This window comes from Rhynchophorus ferrugineus, unplaced genomic scaffold (assembly GCF_030347505.1).
Source record: "Rhynchophorus ferrugineus isolate W39M unplaced genomic scaffold, kcgeb_rfMv2 rfM3, whole genome shotgun sequence".
NCBI classification, from domain to species: Eukaryota; Metazoa; Arthropoda; class Insecta; order Coleoptera; family Curculionidae; genus Rhynchophorus; species Rhynchophorus ferrugineus.
In genome coordinates this window covers 25,158,221-25,183,761 of record NW_027472582.1, presented here as the reverse complement: position 1 = coordinate 25,183,761, position 25,541 = coordinate 25,158,221, and the positions used below count along the sequence as shown (strand labels likewise).

Genomic DNA, 25,541 nt, shown 5'->3' with positions numbered 1-25,541 from the left:
TATAAAGTAATATATTCTGTTTTTATTTTTTGTTCGAATAAGAATAAAAGTTTTTTTTTCAAAAAGTATTATTAAAACATTTCAATAATGTAATAAAACATATTATAATATATGAATATGTTCATTTTAACTCAATAAAAAACTGATTTAAGATGACTATTTTATTTATGAGAAAATATTTTGTACGAAAAAATTAAAAAGTGTATATCGATATTTTATAAACTGTAAGGTATTTTTGTTGACAAACTTATTGGTATTATTGGTACGTATGTTATAAAATGAAGGGTTTAAAACTCAAAACATTTTATTTTGCTTTAACAAACTATTTTATTTTGCGGAAAGAAGTGGCAACTTGTTGAACGGCAGAACAGAATGATACTACCAAGTCGACCTTATTCTATAAGGTCTATAAATTAATGCTAAATGATTTACAACAAATCATTTTACTGTGTATTGAGTCGTATTGGGTACCTTTGTAACCAACTTCATGTCTTAGTTTTCACTTTTTAATGTGTGCCATTTAGTCGAAGTGTGAAAAATAATGTTTTTCAGAGCATTAAAAATGAGGAAAAAGGCACCTGAAGGTCATCGAATGTTGTGTAAAGCATGTGGCAATGGTGCTTCATCGATGTTGAATGCTGGTTTCGACATTTTAAAAGTGGTGATATTGACATAAGTTAAAGAACGTTCTGCGCAGCCAAACAAATTTGAAGAGAAGTATTTGAAGGCATTACTCAATGAAACTATCAATGGGGATCTCTATCGACTACAATTGATGCGTTTGGGCCAAGCACTATGCGAAAAACTGCCGGTATACGAGCGAAAATGAAACAGTGTTATTTTTCAACATGAGAGCACTCGACTACATGTTGCAAAACTCTTGAAAACATACTTGAAAAAATTAAAATGGAAAGTGCTACCTCACCAACTGTTTTCTCCAGACCATGCTCCTTCTAATTACTACTTGTTCGACATGAGTCGTAATGTGTCTGAGCAGCTTTTGACTTCTTATAAATTTGTTTAAAAAAGTTGATTCGTGGATAGCATCAAAAGATACATCATCCTTGATGATCGAACGAGATGGTATCCGTAAAATGTAAAAATATGGAAACAAGTAGCAGCTATCGATTGGCAATGCTTTGAGTAGACTTTCAGAATAAAGCTTCAAATTTTAAAAAATCCTCTAAGACTAATTTATGGGTTATTTATTAAGCTATTTAATATAAATCAAACCTCTATTTCTAAACGTTTTACTCATCACACCATTAAATGAAACATAAATATACCAGGCAAGTGTTAGTCACGCGATATAACTCGTATACAAAACTATAATGTAGATAGCGTAACTATTAGTATAACTATTAGATTCTTCTGGTAACATTTTCATTAGTTTTTGAATATTATATGAGATACTCTCCATTCAAAATGAAAAAAGTTTCTAAACGAACTTCAGATGTACATGCATAATTAATATGTACTCCTGCCATTCCTGCACCTTTCATTAAGCCATAATATTTCCTTTTTTTCTTCCTCTTATTTTCTTTCTAACTCCTATAACATATCCCTCACTGAGACTAAAGTCTGAAATATAGATGACATCATTGTTAACAAAACCATATTATTATATTGTTATTATATTATATTATTATATTGGTAAGAGATCTGTAACATATATCCCGACAATAAGAAGCAACAATTGACTATGAGCCAGATACAAAAAGCCGATGATTTTGCGGAACATTTAATTAATGTAAATAATAATATAAATTTAGAGTCCTAAAGTACTACCCAAACAAGTTATCTAGTGAGATGAAAATAAATCTGAAACCAAAAAACACGGTCCATAAAACTACCTATAAAACCTATAGTAAAACTTATCAACCTACTTAACCCAATATTTAGATGCAAAATGTATCAAAATATTGCAAGATTCAAGAAATAATTAAGATGCAGAAGCCTAATAAAAAAATATGTCAAATTAAAAACACTCTACAAATTATTTCGAAAAATTTTCAGAAAATATTACTTAAAATTAAAACCAGATTAAGACCAGTAATAAAATTAGTTTGGAACTAAAAAAAACAGTCTATATAAATTGTCATTGAAAGTTTCTGGGAGAAAAATCAAATAAGCTCTACGGTATTTCTAGGCCTAATATAAGCTTTCGATAAAGTTTGATATATAAATTAAACAATACTACTAAAATAATGTGTAGATATACTAACATCCCACACCTCTAACATACTTTTCAAAATTAAACATGAAGATCAACATTCGGAAGTGAAAGAAATCTGATTATAATGAAATCTATATTAGTAAAGGATAGTGCGGTAGCTGTATTCCCGGAAAATGCCTCAGGCAACTAGCGATCAAATAACAGATTTGGACAAACAATGTCGAATGAAAATAGCTTCAATTTGTTTCTAACAATTTAACCGATATAATTCTTACAAAATCATCCGGTCTTAAACTTAAGTATGATGTCTCAAGTATGTATCTTAGGTGTAGCGATGTAAAAAAAAACAAATATATCTATACAAGGTGTTATGTAACTTGCAATGCATGCAAAATCGACGCAGTTAAAAAAGACATCAAAAGGTTCGCGTAGAAACACAAAGCGGAGCTTCATCTCATCCATAACCGGGAAGATCACACAAGGAAAAGTTGTATTGTCACTGAATGAATTATAGTGAGTGTTCCTAATACTGCGATAGACACGGGTTCGAATCCCCAAGATATGTACAACCATACCTTAATGCTTATGATCATAATTGCAAATGGATCTAGGCAACAGTGATCCGAAGAAACAACAAATCCATCCCAGTCACACTGGTAACCAGGCTGAGTAAAACCAGTTGTCTTCTAGGATGGCCTTTAAATTATTGGCCAGGCGGTAGTAGATTCGAAACCCGTGTTTTAAGCATTAGATCAAGTCCACATAAACACAGGTCAGTGTAGAGTTTTTTTGTTAAAAAGGCGTAAAAAGTTTGTTAAAAAGGCGACTAAAATATAATTATTACAAATAAATTTATGGTTGTTCTAGGTAAACCGTTTTAAAATAAAAATTCGAGACGCTGAAAGGTACGTAAGGATGGACTTAATTAAAATTATTGGGAAAATTTTCCGAGTTTTCATGCATTATGGATTTGACAAAACTCTGTAATTTTAAGGTCTTGTTCTTCTTGTTTCTGTTTCTCCTTACACAAGCTGAGCGGGTCTCTTATGTTGTTTACTACGCTTCATATACTTTAGCAGTATCACCAATGTAATAGTTAATAGCACTTATTAATTTTATTTCACTTGAATTCCTGTATAGTGTTGTACCACTCAATTAACACGACTTTGAAGCGCAGGAAATTCCAATATGTGAGAAGGCACTGTGCGCGTCTCTTGTATTGAGATTCTTGTCTTGTCATTTCTATTGCTTCCCGTAGAATTTTTATTTTCATTTCTGCATTATATTGGCTATTTTTTGGTTGTCAAAACCAATCATATGTAAAATAGCTCCGACATGTTGCGCCAAAGATGATGTTTTTACTAGTTCTATTATCCGAGTCTCTCAATTTATTGTTATAATTTTTAGATAAACCCTTTATCGGTTCATATTACAATCCGGCTGTAAATAATTTAAATAAGTGGCAATGAAGATTAATCTCTAGCGGTATTAAACTGGCTGGGGAATTAATTATTCTCCAAAGAAACTGCGCTGGGCCTAAATTACGGAAAGGGATTTATTTGCTATTGTTAGGAGGAGACAGAGTGGCCTTTAATAGGCACCATAAATACAAGTTGCCATGGCGTATTTTGTACAAATGCGTTAAACTGTGCGTTTAGTACCCTATTTGTTTTTCCGTAAAATATTTATTAGCACAAAATATTCTTAACAAAGAAGATATAATAAAGTATTATGGGGGTCTAAGGCTATGTATTATAAATTAAATCTGACAATTTATTTACTTTACGTCGATAACTTAATTAAGGCTTTGTGAAAACCGTAAACAAGGGACCCTGAAATGTTTACAGCTGTTACTACAGCACTCTAGTAAATAAGATGCGCTTAAATCTCAATATTGTAAGATTGCTAGAGAAACATCTATCAGTGTTACTAAAAATTAATATTCTAAAAAAATCATGTTTTTCATGCTTGGAGAACTTTTATCGATTCCTGATTTAATTGGATTATTTATATAGGAAAGTTTAAGTATTTTACTTACAAATAATAGAAAATACACCAAAGCAATATGTAACAAACATACGTTGCGTATTTATTACAAAAATATTTTTATTTTTAACTGCTAGTTTAAAATAAATTGTCATTGAGGTATTTTTTAAGTATCCATATTATATTAATTGACAGTGCATTAAATAAAAATACATCAAACGTAGGCATACTTTAAAATAAGCATTAATTGAATCAAAAGTTCGAGCTAATAAGCTTATTCTTGGGTTCCACGGTTTTCTTTTAATTTCCGTTTACAACATCTTTATTAGATGTTATAAGTACAATCTTAATTATAAATTAATTAATACTAAATTTTATTTATACTTGGATTTATTCACAAGCAAGGTGAGTGCGAGATAACTACATCAATATGCATTCCTCAATTATAAGATTATAATAATTTAAGCTATAGTTTAACAGGTCAATCAAAAGTCCTTGGCCTACTATAGTAAAACACATTTTTTGGCAAAATTTAGGTTTTTTTATTCAACATAATTCCCTTCTAATGATGGAGCCATGTTTCAACCATTGTAATATAACGACGGAGAAACCCGGGTTTACTACGTTTGATCATCTTCAAACACTGCTCCGAATCATCAACTCGTCGTTGTTTTTGGCCAAAAGTGAGCTCGCGTGGCACCCACTTTGCTCAGAACTGCCTCACAACCAAATATTCGTGAATAATATGATGTACATGTTCAGTTGATATCTTTAGAATGTCTGCTATTTCATTCAATTTCAATTTATGGTCATTCAAAATCATTTTGAGGATTATTTAAATGTTTTCGTCGGTAACAACCTCTTTTGGGCATCCACTGCTTTCACCGTCTTCGGTGTTCATTTCACCACGTCTAAACTTAGCATATCAATCACTGATAGGGCCGGAAAACTTTTTAAAAGTTTTTGCTTCAACTCTATTCTTCCTTTCAAAAAGCAATATTTTATCAAAACGCGAAAATCCTTGTTTTCCATTTTTTTTCACAATAACAAAAGTCGCTTTTCTCAAAATGCTATAATTCACAAACTAATGATCCAACAGCTCTCAAATTTATACGCGTTTCTTTTGAGGGGTAGAGCTAACTAAAAAATATATGGATTTAATTTTAGTAGCGCCATCTATGTGTCATGCCGCGCACTTTTCAATTGACCTGTTACACTAAAGGTATACACTTTATATAAGTTCGTATGCTTTTGTTCCCTTCAATCTACTGATTTCCTGCCCATTGTCCACTAGTTGTATTGCTTCCACGTTAGTATGATTTAGTAATCTTATTTCATGTTTTAATACGAAATCTCGGATAACTTCGCAAATCCATTTCATTTCCAGGCCATAGTACAGTTCTTCGTTGATTATGTAGCGATAGGCATTGGTAATTACTCGAAGAATTTTGTTTTGGCAGCGTTGGATGACTAGTTGATTTGAATTTTTAGTGCAACCAAGTTTGCTTGGTGCAAAAGTTTTTGTTTGCACCCCATAGATCCCAATAGGCTTTATGATTGGCTGAAAAATCAGTCTCTTTAACTACTAACCATTATAGTTGATTTATTTTGGTTTTCTTTTAATTTATATTAAATTTTAAATTAGGATTTTAATTCTGCTTATTGACATCTGATTAAAGTTTAAATAGAATATTTTGTTCAAAGATGATCTAATTATTGATCTTTCTAAATCCAAAATCAAGAATTTTGTTTTTTTTTGTTGATCCTCCCAATTTAATCAACAAATAATAAATGACATCTGATTACTGGACATATGTAGACTTTAGAATAAGCTTTAGAATAAAACTAATTAATTAAGATAATATTTTATACAGAAGATTGCTTAATGAAGTGATTTTCTACATGCCATGTATATATAATATATACATAAGAAATACTTATTGCCAATAGAGCAGATTGTGGACTCACGAAGAGTAATAAAAAAAACATTTTCTACATGCCATGTATATATAATATATACATAAGAAATACTTATTGCCAATAGAGCAGATTGTGGACTCACGAAGAGTAATAAAAAAAACATTTTCTACATGCCATGTATATATAATATAGACATAAGAAATACTTATTGCCAATAGGACAGATTGTGGACTCACGAAGAGTAATAAAAAAAAAATATTTTGTCAATAAAAATTAAGTAATTATCACTGGGTCTATAATTCTAGAATTTTAAGAAAGCTAAACAGATGTTTATGGTCAATAAAACAACAAAAAATTATTTATTTTATGTAAAAAAATGTAATGAGTAATGAGCATTTCAGACATGACAATTTTCAAGTCTTCTACTGATGAATAAATAGTTTTGGCTAGGAAAATCCCTTAATAAACGAAATTGTTCATCCCTTAATAAACGAACTGCATTTATTATTTATTAATTAATAAATTCACATATGCTTTTGAAACTGAAAATGTTTCTGTACGTATTTTGCCTTAAACAGTTACAAATATTTTATTGTCTTTTACTATTATAATCCCGACAATGGTGCTTAGCAAAGTAGAAATAACAAATTAATTTATTTAGCCTTTATGTGAGATATTCATTATATGGAAATCTGGAACCCTAGAAAATTTGATATAATCCTTTGAAAATTTCTATACAATCCCATTTAATGTATCGTGAACGTTTACGTACCACGGAGATTCCATTAGCATAAATGTTTTTAGCATTCGACTTTAATTAAATCCTAATTTTATTTTATGTTCTGGTCCTAAATAGCAGATAAATGAAGATATGTTAAATAACTAGAATTGAAAAAATTACAAGTGCCTATGTATTTTCGGGTTTTCATCCGCGTATGATTCTTGACAGTTCTCAAGACGAAGTTTCGATAGAATCACATCCGCCATCTTCAGGTATTCTTAGATTCGCTACTTGTTATACGAGCAGAATTTATCAAGACACTATTGAACTAAATACTAATTGCAATGTTACAAATAAATGCAATTTCTACAAAATCAGTAATCTTAGCTGGAATATTTAAACCTGCAAAACCTTAAAACAACTCCTTTTTATTATCTATTACTGGCATATAAAATGAAAACTCATCAATTTCAATGACAGTTACATCATTGGTTGACGTTTATATGAACAATAAATTCTGTTCACGGTAAATGTTCAGCAATGATACCCAAGATTTTAAAAATCAATAGACAAACTTCACAACAAATGAGAAACAGTGAATTTTAAAGGTTATTAGATGCTTGCATGTCTTTTGTTTAATTTTTCACATTGAAAACCTATATATTGAAAAAATTGATACATCACTCATTAATCAAAATATGTTCCTTGATTTTGTTTACCTTTTTCCTATCTTCCTAGCATCATAGCTAAACCGTGCAGGAAAGAAAGATATTGGTTGTGATTATCAATTTTCGGCCTTCAGCATTTCAAAACCGTGTGCGAGACAGGCTATATTGCATCGATATATTAACAAGTGGTAATGAAAACATGCTATATCTGATGAAAATGCTGGTGGCGGCAGAATTTCCTATTCAAGCTGAAATAATTCCTCAGAACTCTTCTCAATCGCAACGTACGGTCGAACGTTGTCAGTAAGAGGACGACTTTAGGTTTATTCCGGCCATTGCTGATCCTTTTACATCCATACAATTGACGTCGGTAGACATCTATTGTAAAAATTTCATCTGGATTTAACAGCTTGTAGGACACTACATCATGATGATCGCACCATATACACAGCAAGATTTTATGATCATGCATATGATGTCGATATGGATGTTTCTACTGTACTAACCTATGATGTTTTGGGCTTGGAATTGTTGCAGTATATCTACTTTTCGTTGTCAGACACAATATGCTATAGAAATTCTGGATCCTTATCGCCGCATATAATCGTCAATAAGTTCGACGAACTTCGACCTTAGCACCTAATACACTAATACTATTGGTGACTAATATATGTTGAAGATAACTTACCTAAGAGTTGGAAATGCCAGTACGAAAGTGACTTCAAAAATATCGCCAAAGGTCCAAGTTTAAATCAAATTGAAAATATATGAAATCAAATAGGACGCCCGTTAAGTAAAATAGAGCTAAATCATTTACAGGAGGATTTATGCATTTACAGGACGTAATGCCCCAGTCTTGGAAATATATATATATATATAAACAAGCAAATCAATTAAACCAGGGCCTGGAAAAGGCCGAGAAGTAATAAAAAATATTTGCAAACCAATATTTATTTAACATTAACAAAAATATTATACGTTTGGGTAAAAGAAACATTTTTGAACATAAAAACTTATTAGTTCCGAAATGTCGTGCTATAAGCCCACAGTTTTGTTAAAAGTCGACATATTTAGTTCAACCTTAATGTCTAATAAAATCGTTTCCAATCAATCTCAATTAAAACGTATATACAAACGTACACAATGATATAAAATCGATAATATAATTACAGTATAACAGACAAAAAAATGTCATGGTTAAACGAAAAGCTACAACAATTGAAATTGAATGTTCAAATAAACGTGGAGGAATGATAAGATGGTAGATAGACATTCAATTGCATCTAATGCATATGAGCTAATAATTAAAAAAATATTGTGATGAATTGAATTGAAATGTAATGAAAAAAAATATATCGAAAACTTTAATAACTAAAGAATATTTTTAATAGAATAATTTTAATTATATTTTTTCCAGATTGAAGAAGTATGTACCCGGCATCATTATAAGGACAAATTGGCTGTACAAGCTTCCTTTTTAGCAAACATAATATTACAAATGAAACATCTATTCTTCTATGCGTTTTTCATACGCCATTTTCAGTAGAGAATGGGCATAAAAACTTGGATGCGGAATACCAGCATGATTTCAGAAATGTACATTCATTATGAACCATTTGAGAACATCTCTTAGTGCTATTGAATATCGCTAGACTCTCTTCCAGGGTTTCTAAAGCCGCAGACCCATTCCAATAAGTTGTAATCAAATGATTCTCTAAAGTCAACATAAGCTAAGCTGTTGCTTCATTCCACCGAAGTGAGAAGACGCGATCGAAACTTGAGTAACGTTGAGTCATATTCAAATCGAATAGCTTGTTATGTTCTATTTCAACATCAACCTGTCATTTCTGAAAACCCTTATACAAAAAGTTTATAGTGAAAATTATAGCCTATGTGAATATAAATGTGGTAAACCTACCGGAACAATATAATATAGCCTCCAACCCAAAAAAACACTTTGTAGACTATATGTTGCATATTACACAAAAACTTTTTATCGCGCTGCTAAACCATTAATTCACAAGTCCGCTTTGTTAAAATTGCTGAAAATATCGCATCATTGTCAAACTGGCACGGTACTTTGTTATTCCGTTATAACAAGCAACCACGTGTCTGTTTAAAGATCCTCAGTCTTAAAATAATAGTTTGACAATAGAAATTTGTTCATTTTCATAAACATAAGTATACGTTCATACATATCTTACAATATATTCATCAATTAATAAATTAAAAATAACGTACTCATTAATAATTCAAATAAATTTACCTCTAGCTGTTTTCGTAGGCGCTTGGATCCCTTGTGCCTCAAAAAATGACGGCAAGCCGTAATCCGTAATTTTCAGGACCCATCGGGCGTCAATTACGCAATTTCTGGAGGTTAGATAACCGTGAACTCTAATCTGCGTCGAATGAAGGTATTTCATGCCCTGAAACAACAATTTCTTTTACTTAACTTTTCTGGCTAAAAGCATATTCAAAAAACAAATTTCCTATTAAAATTCAGGAAGACACACTCGCCTTTTCCCAAAAAATGTTCTTACCAAAATTAAAATATAAAATAAGCATTAGTCTAATATTATAATTATATCACGTATTAAGGAAAACGTGTGCAGTTATCTGATACGCTGTTCAGATAACAAATGGTATTAATTATCACATATTGGTTTGGAGAAAAAGTAATTTAATTTTCTATGTTTTTCACAACGAATTTATTCATATAAATTTTAAACGCTACAAGTGATATAGATACTGTGTTGACCGATGACCTATTACTACTTTTCTGATAAAACCATAATTCCCAAACTCTCGAACTTCTGAGATTTCTGAATCAAGTATAGATTTGTACGAAACAAACGATAAAAGAACGGAGCAAGGCTATGCGATGGCCAGTTTTTCTCAATTGTATCGAATCACTAAAAATGTGCGTGGTCTAGCATCATTATGAAAGACAGTACCTTTCCTATTGATCAATTCATTATTTTATTGATTTATTTCCCTGCTTCATGTGTATTCGTTTTTAATAGTAATGAATCTAATTCATCATTTCCAGCAGCTTGTGATAACTAATTCTTTTTTAAATCCATAAAATGTTTAGCATCACCTTTCTTAGTATTAACGCTGTATTTTAGCCCATTTCTGAAGCTTTTTCGTGCATTATCAACCAACCTTTACACAGAGTATCATCGTATGCAATTAATTTTTCATCACTGATTATTGAACAAATATTCATTTACACAATGTTATGCTAATTCAATGGTTCAAAGCAGTTTTATGGTTAATTTTTTGTTTCGTATTGATGTCGCGAGATGAAATATGTCGGTCTACATTGATATTATGAAGAATTTAATTAATATTTTCAACTGCGAGATTCATTTTTAACATCGGAATTTCCTTCACGAAAACGAGTAACTCAAGGTGAAGATGATCATTAGTTGTACAAACTGAAGTCAAACTTGATACTAAGTAAAAATATACTTTCGATAAATCGAACTAAATAATATATAAAACAATTTCAGAAAAGGTTATATATATGGTCATATGGAAGAATTTTTTTAGTTAAATATTATTTAATGTATATATGCCTTTTAAATATAAGCAAAAAATTATCGATGTCTAAGAAATATCCAAAAACATGATTGTAATATTATATGAAAATAAGCTCGAGTAACCAATTGGCGATATTGTCATAAAGAGTGGTTGAAAATGTATGGCAGAAAAAAATTATCGATGTTATTAAAAAACTGTTATTAAAGGATATAATGCGACAGTGAGACTAATTAGAATTAGCAAAAATTAGAATTAAATACATATCTTGTATGAAATGATGAACAGTTCCTGATCTTCAACTGAATTACCTCAACCAGAAAGATGTATAGAAAAGTAACCCTTTCCGCTAATACACTAATTAAAGGATATTCAGTGACAAATCCGTTCTTGCCTAGTATTGACATAAAAATGAAACCAACGAGTTCAATTTCAATCAGATTAGTTAGAGTATGCATGACATCATGCCGGTTTACAATTTACAACAATACCGACACTAGTATGCCAAGTGTAATAAAGACAAAATGAGTAAGATGCTCAACCAATGAAATGCTCAATACTAAATCCGGAATAATTGTGAATAACTAATTGATTTGAATCGATTATGGAGTATTTTATATAGTAGCTATGAGGGCAAGGCAAAAAACCACTCTCGTTTTTCAAGTTCAGCGTTTCTCTAGCATCAGTATACCTTCATGGATGTCAGAGTTTGTGGGACTATGAAATTATTCATCCACCACACTGTCGACTTTTTCACTAAATTCAATTTAATTGCATTCGTTTAAAGACTACATTTAAATTCAGCTGGCCACTTAACAACGGTTTGCGTGCAAGCAGTACGAGTCCCTGTAAACTTTTGTCAACTTCGGGGAATATCCTGTCTAATCCATCCAAAAGGAAGAATTCAATAACCGCTCAATATTCAACTTTATTCATGTTAATGAAAAACACGCAAGACATCTATAGCAAAAACTCGTATAAATGAAGTAATTTGTTGCAACTGTTAGGCAGAGGAAGTTAGAACTTGTCAAACGACATAATTACACGCTGGAAATTTTCTGCTTTTTTTACTCGGCATTTGAATTTGGCATTTTTGCTGATCAGAACGTCATCTCTGTGTCTTTACACCTTACCCTATCGTATGCCAATGTTATTGTCATTTAATAATGTTCTTTAAACAGAATAAAATTTATTTGCATCCTCCAAACATAAAACATATGTAAAAGAATAAACCACTTCCTCAAGACTTCCATATAAAATACAGATAATTGCTGAAGATCTTTATCTGATATCGTTCTTATCATCTGCTACTTTACCAATCACTTCATTTATTTATAGGAAATACAGCGTGAGTCAGTACATTTTCCTGATTTACCATAAATGTCAAAAATTGCTTTATAGTTTGATTTACATAATCAACTATTGATGAACAAAGACATTTACACTTCTCGCTCAATTCTAGAGATTTGCGATGCCATCTTCACATAGATTTAACATAGCATTCATGTTAAGCTTTTATTCACTGTTAAATCCCCAATATTGAAGAAAGTATTAATTTGTAGCGACAAATTATAATATAGTTTTTTATTTTTACATTTAATATAAAAAGGCTATCATGAAATGCCTTGAAACTAATAAAATACCATAGCAGATATATTCGATTGTCCCGTTAAAATTATATTTTATTTCTTATAGAAAACGTAGTACCAATAACAGAGTCAAAAAATTACCATCATTTCTCAAAGATAAAAAACTCAACCGTGATACAAAAGAAACGTGGAAGTAAAAGTCCAGGAGGTATTACATTTTTACGAAAAAGTTCTGCCTTAACAAAGGAAAATAAGAAGATAAGAAATTGTTTTCTTTCAATTCGCTCTGAAGGAAATGTATTCCGAAATAAATAAAGTTATATAACTTGTTACTAGTACGGAGTTTTTTAGCATAAATGTCATTTAGTAAAATACTAGATAATATAGATCTTAAGTTATCAGTATATATATATATATATATATATATATATATATATATATATATATATATATACATATATATATATATATATATATATATATATATATATATATATATATATATACATATATATATATATATATATATATATATATATATATATATATACATATATATATATATATATATATATATATATATATATATATATATACATATATATATATATATATATATATATATATATACATATATATATATATATATATATATATATATATATATATATATATATATGTATATATATATATATATATATATATATATATATATGTATATATATATATATATATATATAATATATCAGTCGATCAGTCGATTTCAGGTCAAATCTACTTTTAAATAATTGAAAGGATTTCGCTATAATACTCTAGATAACAGAAAAAGTTATGAAAAATATTTCGTTTAATATATATTGTAACAATTTTTTTCACTATATACCTTTTCAAAGTGAAAAAATGATGAGAGCAAAGCAAATATCTAATATAATATAATAAGTTATTCTATAAATTCCTAAGTTCTTCAGAATAACTCAAAAATTACTTAGAATAATTATTTTGTTAATATTTAGATATCTATAACTTTGAATTAAATACTTAATAAAACTAAGTATAAAAAACAAAACCTTCTTGAAAAATATACAAAATTATTATTTTTAAAATGTGTTATTCACTTCCATTAATTAATGATAAGATTTTTTGATTTGATCTTCGATGAATTCACAGTACGTGTGCGAAATTTAGGTAAGCATCTAATAAAGCCACATTTTGTGAATGAATATATATATATATATATATATATATATATATATATATATATATATATATATATATATCCATGTATATAGTACATTTTAAAACATAATAACAATAAGACTTAGTAAAAAATTATTTTCCGAACATACGTACTTTAAAAGCAGCAGTTTTTCCGTATTTTCGTACCTTAAGAAAATATCATATATTTTCACACTTGTTACTTACCCTCACTAAGTCGGTCAATAAACTTAAGCGGAACGACCAATCTAATTTGATGTCGTCTTGCTGTAGAACATCTTGAAGCGAACCCCTGGCACAATATTCCGAAACTAATGCAGCTCTAGGTGGCTCTGCTAAAACCCCTAAGCACAGAGAAATAGAATAAATAAAATAAATCCACTGTATATCCCAAATAAAAGTAAAATAAATAAATAAAATAAAATAAAAGTAATTATTAACTATAATAAAAACTGAATATATTTTTGTATGGTAAAATTCAATAGATTTATTTATTAATACGTTTTTAATTAAGCGATTCAGATTAGTTAGCGTATTGACAATAATAAAAATCTAGCACATTACATCATTAAAATTAGTGTCAAAGTAAAATAATTTATATAAAAGCTAGAAATATTAATATTATAATATATTAGTAATTTTTGGGGAACAAAAGTAGGGTTTTACTAACTAATGATATCAGGTGTGTCGGTAATTCCTTTCGGGATATTTCGCTAAAGAAAAGACGTTATAGTTAATGGATAATTAAAAGGTAGTATAAATCTAGTTCGTCTATCAGTTAATATATGAGTGCCATTGCGAAACAATTGTTTCTCCTTTGAGCGAAACCATTCACAGAGCCATTTTCTAATTTCCTTAAAATCAGCGAATTATTGTTCAGCAACAGCGTGTCTCATGGATTCGAAAAGGTGGCATTCCGATGGAACCACGTCTGGAGGGTACGACGGGCGCAAAATCTTCCCATTCAAGTTATTTTAGCACTTCTTTGACTGCTTTATCTCTATGGGAACTGTTTGTAAAATCACCAAAATACAATCATGTATTTTAGCATATTGTGAACTTTTCCAACCAATGCACAGTTTAACTTGATATTTTCGGCTTCTCCAAGTTTGTTCTAGAATTCTATATCTAGGTTATAACAATTTATAATATACGTCAACAAACTGAACATAATGGTGTTGCGATATTTTTCACTTGGGATTTTGGAAATAAATCAATTTTTGATTGATAACCATTACTATTCGATGGAGAAATGACCTCCTTTCATATATCTAAAGCAGCCTTTCACTGATAATTTTTCGAACAACTAATTGCCTATCATTCAATTTATATGGCACCCATCTTTTTTGTTATTTTCATCGCTTATGGTCGCCACACATTCAACTTTTCTGCCAAATATTTTTCAGTTTGTAATGGTTATTCACTCAATAAGTCACCCCTATACCAACAAACGATGACTTTCAGCGGCTTTTTGTTTTTGATGAAACAACAAAAGTAATGCGTGTCGCAAAAGAACGTTCTTGGACAGAAAACTCGACATTTTCAAAAAATTATAAATCTACAACACTGTTATTTTGGCGAAACAAAATTAAACTAATGTTAGTTTAAGATTAATATCAGTAGAATAACAAGATATATGTATCAAATTATAACATTAGATACTTAGAACTAATTAAATATGTTACAAAAACCGATAAGTAATTACCGACATATCTGGTAAATATATTTTTAACTTAAAAAAACTGGTTAATTTAATAAACACTAATAATTTGTTTAATGAATGACTATTTACTGTATTATTACATTAATTAAAATAGACAAAATATTTTAGGTTTGGCTAATGCAATCCATTTATTCTTAGTAAAGATATAAATTTGGGCCAGCATTTAATTAACAACGTCCATAATAGCATAACATATCCACACCCATAAATTACGTTACTACATGTCTGTTAAAATACAATATAATTTAATATTTGCATAGCGTTATATCCGCACATATAGCTTAGTGTTGGTTATATTATTATAACGAACTCGAACTACGTAACTAACTTATATATTTTTTCAACTTACCAATTAATGGATTTAGGTTTTCATGACGCAAGCCATGTAATAATACCAGCAATTCGATGGCCTTTGCTTTAAGTTCACAGCTTCCACTTGAAGGCACTGGTTTCATTTGAACTAAATCTCCCTAAAACAAAATTCTGTTATTATATAAATTAGTCAAAAAAATTAAACTTATTTTATTCCTTTCGTGATCCTATTAGTATTACGTTAATATTTAATTTATATTGACCTATTACATTATTTTGAAGATTTATTGTTCAGTTTGTTAATAAAATTTATAAAAGTTAAATTTATTAAAAAATATCTATTCAATATGAGCACCTTCGCATAATGTTGAAAAATGTTTAGTAAAATAAAATCATAAAAATGTATAAATTAATAAGTAAATAAAACAAATATTAAAATTAACCAATTAGTTTTGTTTCTGCAGTTTGCAGCAATATTCAAATTGAAGGGTAAATTGGAAAATGGTGTCTGGAAAAATAATACTTACAGGCTAAATAAATAATAGTTATTAAAGAACAATTCTTGAGTTTTATATATTACAAAAAATAAAAGTACATACATTTGCTGCATATTTTTATTTTAGATAAAAAATATTATTGATTATACATCATTTTAATTAAGTTTAATGTATTTACTGAGAAAATAACGAGATATTTGGAACAATGAATGGACAATATGTTGCTGATAATATTACCAACAAGATAAGCCAGATGAGATAAAATTGTTCACAGTGGAAATATATAAGACAGGTATTAGGCAACATCAGCATTACCCACAACTCACCTAAGAAAGTGCTTCGTTCGAAAGTGTTCGTAAGAAAGTGAGTGCGAAAAAGAAAAACGTTATTACCAATTAGTTTATATTGTTATATGTTTTAAAAAAAACTCTTGTAATTTACATTACTAATTGCATTGTTGCATTATCGATATCAAAACTCTATTAATCATTAGGTGCTTGCATATATAATACTTTGTCATCTATATCTGTTCCGACACCGACATCAAAGTGATCAGTTGGTAGTAGTTAAAATAATACTGTAAATAGATAAATAGGTTTAGGTAAGTATTAAGCTAAATTGTATGTATATAATAGAATATAAAATACGTGTAGTAGATAGGTTAAATAAGATATTTGTTTATTTTTATTTAGTTATTACTACGGTTATTATGAATATATTTAGTTTTAAGACTTTTTTTGTGTTAATAATATAAGTTTAATGATTTTTTAATTTTTAGTGAGTACATTATTTATTTTTTGAAACCGGTTCAATTTTTTTGTTAAAAATATTTTTTATGTTTCGTTGCTTCCGAGACAGAAAAAATTCTGTTACTTATGTAACTAGTGATGAAAAATGTATCTAAAGAACCATCTGCTGGACATCAACTAAACAAATTCCACGACGATTTGTTATAAAAACAAAGACCGCAATAGCGACTAATACACGCAGTCGTCTTTTTATATTACAATGTTCAGTCATAAATTGTAAAGGTTGTGATAAAAAATGCGAAAATTGATGAATGTTTGGATTGTTGCCCAAAGGATGGAAAGAAATTGTATAAAATGGTAGAAAATATTATTATTAATATTATAGCACATTTTGTCAATAAATGTCTTAAAATTTGAAATGATCAAAGTAACTATACATATTATATGCTTTGATCATTATATAAAAATAATAGTAATAAAAATAAATATAATATTTTCTGAAGAGTAAAAATTCTGTCAGCCAAGTAGTGGCCTGGTAAGAATTATCGAGATTTTGCACCAAGAATATCAACTACAATAAATGAAGGCTACAATGCTCTGGATGCCGATAGTTGTGTATATGGAACACAAAAAAAAATTACATTAAAAAAAGAAGTTAATATTAGACGTACTAGATGACTTGGTTTTTGCAGATTTTTTTTTTATTTAAAGCTCCATATACAATTAAACTATTTTCAAAGACTATTTTAGTTCTGATAAAGCCGGATGCAATTTTTTAGAACACCCAATAAGTACATAACCTCACAGAATAACAGAGTCTATCAGAGGAACCCATAAATAGCACATAAAAAAGAACCTTCTTGAACCTCTACGGCATATCAGCAGATTTTGTCTATATTTTATATAAACTATATTTTCTAAAAAATCTAAAATTAACTCAGGCACCTAACGCATATCATTTCATTGTTTAAAAATATACTATATTAACATCAAGTTTTAGACCTATCTACTAAAATCAATTTGCAGTTTCTGCTTGAACGAATAATCGGCAATCTAAATTTAGAAGGTAGATTTCGTGCCACGGGGAGCAGAAAACAGTGACACTAATGCGAATATATACCGACGATCCTGCTGAGAAAGTTCCCTTGGATTACAACACATCATATCTCTGATATAAATTATTAATCGGCAACTGTTTAAATATGGACGAGTTTATCGGCATTTTTGAGAATTCTGAATGATAATAAATCTTTACTGTTTACTTCTTTGTTCTTAAACATTTCCCACTTATCTTATGAAAAGTTTTATATGTATTCAGATCCAAACATTTACTAATATTTTTTAAATAATAAGAAAGAGATGCTATAAATTTGTTATTGTTCTACCTTCTTCAATCTTCTTAATGGGTATTATTGGGGATATTGGGATTATTGGGAATATTGGGCATATTAATGGGATTGAAGAAGGTATAACAATAACAAATTTATAGCATCTCTTTCTTATTCTTTAAAAAATATTAGTAAATGTTTGGATCTGAATACATATAAAACTTTTGATAAGATAAGTGGGAAATGTTTAAGAACAAAGAAGTAAACAGTAAAGATTTATTATCATTCAGAATTCTCAAAAATGCCGATAAACTCGTCCATATTTAAACAGTTGCCGATTAATAATTTATATCAGAGATATGATGTGTTGTATATACTTTTAAGCAATATATAATACACTTATTAAAATATTATAAAAAAAGTATTTTTGTAATAATTAAAAAATTCGGAAACAATAATTGCAAGAATGTTCATCCCAAAGCGCTAACATACTCTAACGCAACTTCTGCATATATTTGCGTCAATATAAAATATTCATCTTATTTTATTCTGAAGAATATGTTAGATGAAGGATGTAATTATATCTCAACAGAACTTTAGAAGTATTTTGTTTAGATTATGTATGAAGACAAGAAGACTCTCTTTGTATTTCTTTTGTCTTGTTCTACGTTTAGAAATAACTACAGAGCCATTTCTTTTCTTCCAGAAAACGTTCAATGATATCCGTTATTTTATGGAACTGATCGATAGTCAAGTGTCTCTGTCTGAATACAAACTGATTGCTCAGGATTAGGTAATTGAGTTTGTTTTTAATTATTTTACAATTGTTAATAGATAAATAGGTCTGTAAGATTTAACATCATTCAGTTTCTTACTAGCCTTTGTTATCAAATTCACTTCAGCCACTAAATTTGTAATGTTTTAGTATGAAAATGGTATACTTTTTTAAATTGTGGTTTGGAGTATATAATCAAACCAGCTTTTCAGTAAATAGTTCTACTTTTTGTTTATAGTCTCAGGCCTATAAGATTGTTTTCCAAAATGAATAATCGGATTTAAAGTCTCGCGAATTGTTCGATTAAGTTTCTAGTTACGGTGTCGTCCTTAAAGTAGTTTTGGACAAACAGTTTTCTTAATAAAGTAATCTGTCCTTTTAATTATATTTTCACCTATAGTTGACATAATGGAATAATCAAACTTCCGGTGGGCACTTTTTTCTACCTATACATTAATCGAAAAATCGAAAGCGAATATTTTACTTCCCTTTTTGAAGAAAATGGAGGCACCTAGCGGCGTGACATTCGGCACCGTTGAAATTTATATCGAGGAAGAATTTTAGCCCTGAAATTTTTGTATAATATGCCCTACACATAACTGCATTCCAAAAAAGGAAATACGCACAAATTAAACAACCAGAAATAGCTGTCAGATCGGTGACACAAAATATATAAATACATATTTTATACTCTAGCCGACGCCCTGCCAGTTCCAACTCTTATATATTAGGTTATTGGTCGTTTCTGTTGTATGTAAATCAACTACCGACACATAATTTTCAAAATAAAAATCTGACAACGTTGTACAGCAAAATGACGGCAGGCAAATTTGAATCGAAACAATCCCTAAATTGTACATTTAAAACAATATTAAAAAAGAAAGTGAGTATGTTAAATCATTATTAAACGAAGCTATTTAATTTTTTAGCAGTATTATTGAAGATTTTGTAAAATTTTAGGCTATTCCCGTATTGTTGGAACTATTAAAGTGTTTTGGCAAGTTTGGATAAAGAATTATTAAGAACAATATCATCACGTAAAATTATATTTTAAATTTTTTGTAGAGAGAACAAATTAATTTGCTATATATACCGCTCTGAAATAAAAATTCGACATATGACACAATTCATCCCAACATAGATTAGCAAAATTCGAGAAAGACAAGAATCGTTTCTCCTTTTTGTTTACAAGATGTTTAGAATTTCGAATTTCAGCTTTTGATTTAATTTGATATCTAGAATATTGTAAACCACAATATAATTGAATTGTAAAGAAAGATCAGCTAAGAAAAATTGTCCTTGATTAAGTACTGATAGTATTTGATATGATTTTGAAAATTATTGTACTAGATGTAATTCTAAATTATTCTAAAATAATTCCATTTTTCTGTAAATTTTAGTCGTATTAAGCTTTGATTCATTTCAGGCTTCTTTAGTAAATGCATTTCCTAATAGAGCACTAACGAAATATTGGCAATAGGTCAATTTGTGCATTAAAAATTAAAATGAATATTAGAAAGAATACTAACAATTATAAAATAGCTTCACAGAATAAAATAGCGTACAAGAGTGAGATCGCAGAGTGGAATAAACAAACAAAGAACGATGTAATTTTATTTAAGAATTTAATTAACGAAATTATTCTTTTAATCAGCATGGTATATGTATTGCTTTTGCAATATCTAAAATATATAAATAAAATAATGAGAGAAATATGGATGAAAGATTATATAAATATATAAATGAAGTAAAGAGAATATGCAGCAGTTAAAATGAAACTAACTACATTATTTTTATAGATGCAAAGAGTAGGACAAATATGAGAAATTATAAGTTATTAACAGGAAATTTTTAAACATTTTAAAGCATTTATAAATATATGAATATATGACATTTTATAGAATGAACTTTGTATGAATTATTCTGATTATTTAGTTTACAAACTTACATTTTTAAAATTCAATATTTAATTTAATGTTTGTAAATATGTCATTTTAATATACTTTTCTAAATTATAAAAAATATATTACCTTATAGTTTTATTCCTATTTTCTCTGTTTTAATAAACACACAGGTATTACTTCATTTATTATTCTATATTTGTGTTATAGCACAAAAATAGGGAAGAATCATGTATACTTATATTTGATGGTCTAAAGTTTTTAAAATTCTAAAAAAAAATCTTACTTATGATACTTTGTTATAATATTCAGTAATGTAATAAGTTCTTCGGATCTTATTCTAATATTCTAGATACATTAATATGTTAATGTTACATATCAAATATCTTTCTGATTATATTTTCTTAAAATTCAAGCAAATTACCTGCTTCGTAATTATGAATTTTGTAATATTAAACATACTACAAGTTTCGATAGAAAAATATTTTACACCATTTATATATGATACCTTCAAACTAGAAAGGTTCTATACCTAATCAATATTTTTTATATAACTATACCTAAATTTGATTTAATACATATATTATTATAATGTAGCTTTAATGTTTAAAATTAAAATGAAATTAAAATAAAATAAAAAATAATTATCCCACATAAAACTATTGATACCTAACACAGAATTAATTATTTTTGCTAACATTATATTAAATTAGTCAGCGTAAAAAATTAGAATCACAAGTTGACAGCCAGTTTCATAAAATATTTCTAAAGTTATGGCAGATTCATTTGCGTTTCAAATTAAGCCTACGATTGAGAATTTGTTTTTCGAACTTGTTAGTTGCTGACAAGGAATAAATTTGAATCTTTTTATAAATGTAAATATATTCTTTCTCTATTTAATTTCATTAAAACGTGCCACTTATTCACCAGAACAACAATTTATTATTAGTAGTGCTCCACGAGGTATTACGCGACCACTTAATATATTAAATTAATCATGTTTCTTTCATAATAGAGGAACGGGACTAATTTAAAAATTTGTTACTAAAACTTGTTTTCCCAGTATTTTTAATATAAGATCAGAAATGTATCTGATATATAACATTAATTAAAATATTAAATGTCTGTATATTAAAACATATTAAAATATATGCAAACTTTCTCAAGAAATGATACTCACTAACATTGCATTTAATCAAATCTAATTTGCATTAATTTTCAATAATCAACAAAGTATTATAAATAAGATTATTGTCAGAAGTATAACGACTTCAGAGCATCAAAGTGATCATGATTAACATGATCTTCCTTTACATTAATGTTATAAACATAAGTATGGAATAATAAATTAAGCAATACATGTTTGTATATTAAAACAGAGAATACATAAACAATTATGAAATTGATATTTGACCTTAAAATTATATTAAAACTATAACGAACACAATTAGGTAATTTATTTTTACAACTTAGAACTATATATGAAAGGAATGTATTTACAACAATAATTAAATTAACTATTGGTTTTTCAAAATTAAAAAGGTCTATAAAGTAAATAATCCAAATAATTGATACAAACTTCAAAGAATAAAATGTCATATAGTCACATATGATATTGCATTAATAATTAAGCATTTTGATATTTATTAATGCTTTAAATTTTTTACAATTGAACTGTTAATAATTCATAATTTCTTCTATTTGTCCTATATTCCGCCTATGCAAATTATGTAATCAGTTTCTTTTTAAATCCTTCATACTTTTATTAATTCATTTATGTATTCACATAGTCCTTATCTTTGATTGCAGTGTACTTTGCTTATGTATTTCACTGTTCGATCTCGCTCTTGCAGATTGCTAAGATGACAAACTAAAGGTCTTCCATGGCTCTCAATTATCTATTTTTTTCTGACTCAGTCTTATATCCTATGTGTCCCAATTAAAATTCAATGAAACTAATTTATAACTATTAATATTCTATGCAATATTCATCTAAACTTTTGATGCACAAATTAAAGTATTTATTACCTGCAAAGTTCGGTTAGTGCTTTATAAAGAAATGTATTTACTAAGAAAACCTTAAATAAATCAGAAGTCTATACTCTAAAAATTTAACCACAAATAATTGATAAAAACTTCAAAGAATAAAATGTCATATAGTCACAAATGATATTGCATTAATCATTAAGCATTTTAATATTTATTAAAGCTTTAATTTTTTTTACAAATGTACTGTTAATAATTCATAATTTCTTCTATTCGTCCTATATTCCGCCTATGCAAATTATGTAATCAGTTTCTTTTTAAATCCTTCATATTTTTATTAATTCATTTATGTATTCAAATAGTCCTTATCTTTCATTGCAGTGTTCTTTGCTTATATATTTCACTCTTCGATCTCGCCCTTGCAGATAGTTAAGAAGACAAACTAAAGGTCTTCTATGGCTCTCAATTTTCTATTTTTTTGTTGTTCGGTCTTATATCCTATGTGTCCCAATTTCATTCCCAATATTCTATGTAATATTCATCTTAACTTCTGATGCACAAATTAAATGCAAAAATTTACAGAAAAATCTTTAGAAGTTACACAAAACACTGCTTAAAATTAATCAACTTTATCTGTTTTAATCACTCACTTTCAGTTTTAATATCGTTTCAAATGTAAAAAACAAACATTTATTTAATTTTGAAAAAGACTATATTTTATTTTATTTTAAAAACTTAAAAAGAAACTTTATTCCCAGCGAGAATTGTGTCTAGGACGTTATAGTCTGCGAGCTAAACTCTTAGCCTGCACGGCTACGCACTGGGTTTGTTTATATATTTTGTGTCACCGATCGGACAGCTATTTCAGATTGCTTGATTTGGGCGTTTTTCATTTTGTTGGAATATATTTATTTGTAGCGTTTATTAGACAAATATTTTAAACTTCAACATTCTCCCTCGATATAAGCTTTAACCGTGCGATTTACGCCTCCAGGTTTCCTCCCATTTTCTTCAAAAAGGGAGGCAAATATTAGCTAAGCCGGTTAATATATAGATTATAATTAAGTAGTTTCTTTAGTACACATTATTAGATTATAATAGGTTAATGCATATTTAAATATTTGAGGTACTTACGTTATATCTTACTCGGGGATCTACAATTAACTGTTTAGCCAAATTTGGGCTTGAGCTCGTCCTCATAGGGCTTCTGGCCGATGCCCCACCGGAATTCTGTAATAGGTCCGGCTTATCAACTTCGGGTCCACCGAATTCTTGTAATTGTTGCAACCAGCAGCAAAGCATAGCTTCGATACCCTCATCTACCTAAAGATAATTTATTAGTAATAATGTATCCTTATTTATATAGCACTAGATATATACTAGTTTCAAATATTTGGTTTATTTTATTTGTTGTTGTAAAATGGATATATAGTACTGTAGAGAATTTTATTACTTATACAATGTTATAACTAAAACAAGTTTGTTTAGTAATTGTCTTAAAATATAGAACTTTTGTTATGTGACTAAAATTCTTGAAAAATTCGGCGTCGTCTACCTATATATAAGAGACGCGGCATCGTTGTAACTGAATGAAATGTTATTATGTAATGAGATAAACTGATTTTATCCAGAGATTGAATTAAAATAAAGGGACCTTTTCCATAAAATAGAGTTAATATATCTTCGCTTGCTGAAAAATGTTTGATTATATACATGCAGTAACCGTCAGAAATCACAAGGAATTAAACATAGACAATATAATGGATAATATAACAATTTGTTCTAATTTAATACAGCAATTTATACTATTTGTATTTTTGAATCTGTCAGATTTTTTTATTTTTTTCCATATATGAAATTCTTTCCTGAATTTTAAGATCTAGCTGTTCAAGAAATTTGCAATTCCTTATTATGTGACAAATATTGAGGAAGTTCAAATATTTCAGGCAGTCAGGCATAAGGTAATTAATAAATGACTTACTTAAAATTTATTATTTATAATTTAATAAAAATATATTGCACATACTAATTGATTTACTAATAAATGCACATATCATTATGATACAAGTTTACAAGTTCAAGGTTAACTTTTGGACCCGAGCAGATGAGAACGATTCTTCACTGAACAGAAATCTTCAATCTCTGCGTAATATTTGGTTCTGATTTTTAAATTTGTGCATGGTGGCAGGCAGCACAGAGCACTTATAATAGCTGTTAGCTGACAACGTTGTAGGTTTTATATGCTCGGTAAATGTTGAAAAATTATGACAAATATACTCAACATGTGTATTGCAATACTTTGGTTTACTGGCAAGCTATGGATGCCGAAATTGTTTCGTAACGCGTGCAGAACAAAGCTGTACACGTGGTCACTTGGTAAAAATGTATACTTTTCAATTTCTGTGCTAACGTTATGGAAAAAACAAAAAAATCATGTAGATGATTGCTGCTT

The 25,541-nt window shown here is 28.5% G+C and overlaps 1 protein-coding gene across 1 annotated transcript in view; it reads right to left on the bottom strand.

Moving 5' to 3' along the window:
• The window catches only part of LOC143192913 (retinal guanylyl cyclase 2), a 190,139-nt gene that overhangs the window by 75,800 nt on the left and 88,798 nt on the right, over positions 1 to 25,541 (bottom strand). The window contains exons 8-11 of the mRNA XM_076398735.1: positions 24,224 to 24,412; positions 15,891 to 16,011; positions 14,026 to 14,162; positions 9,738 to 9,897 (exon numbers count right to left, since the gene is read on the bottom strand). Coding sequence (XP_076254850.1) covers positions 9,738 to 9,897; positions 14,026 to 14,162; positions 15,891 to 16,011; positions 24,224 to 24,412 — 607 coding nt within the window. The remainder of the gene's footprint in view (positions 1 to 9,737; positions 9,898 to 14,025; positions 14,163 to 15,890; positions 16,012 to 24,223; positions 24,413 to 25,541) is intronic.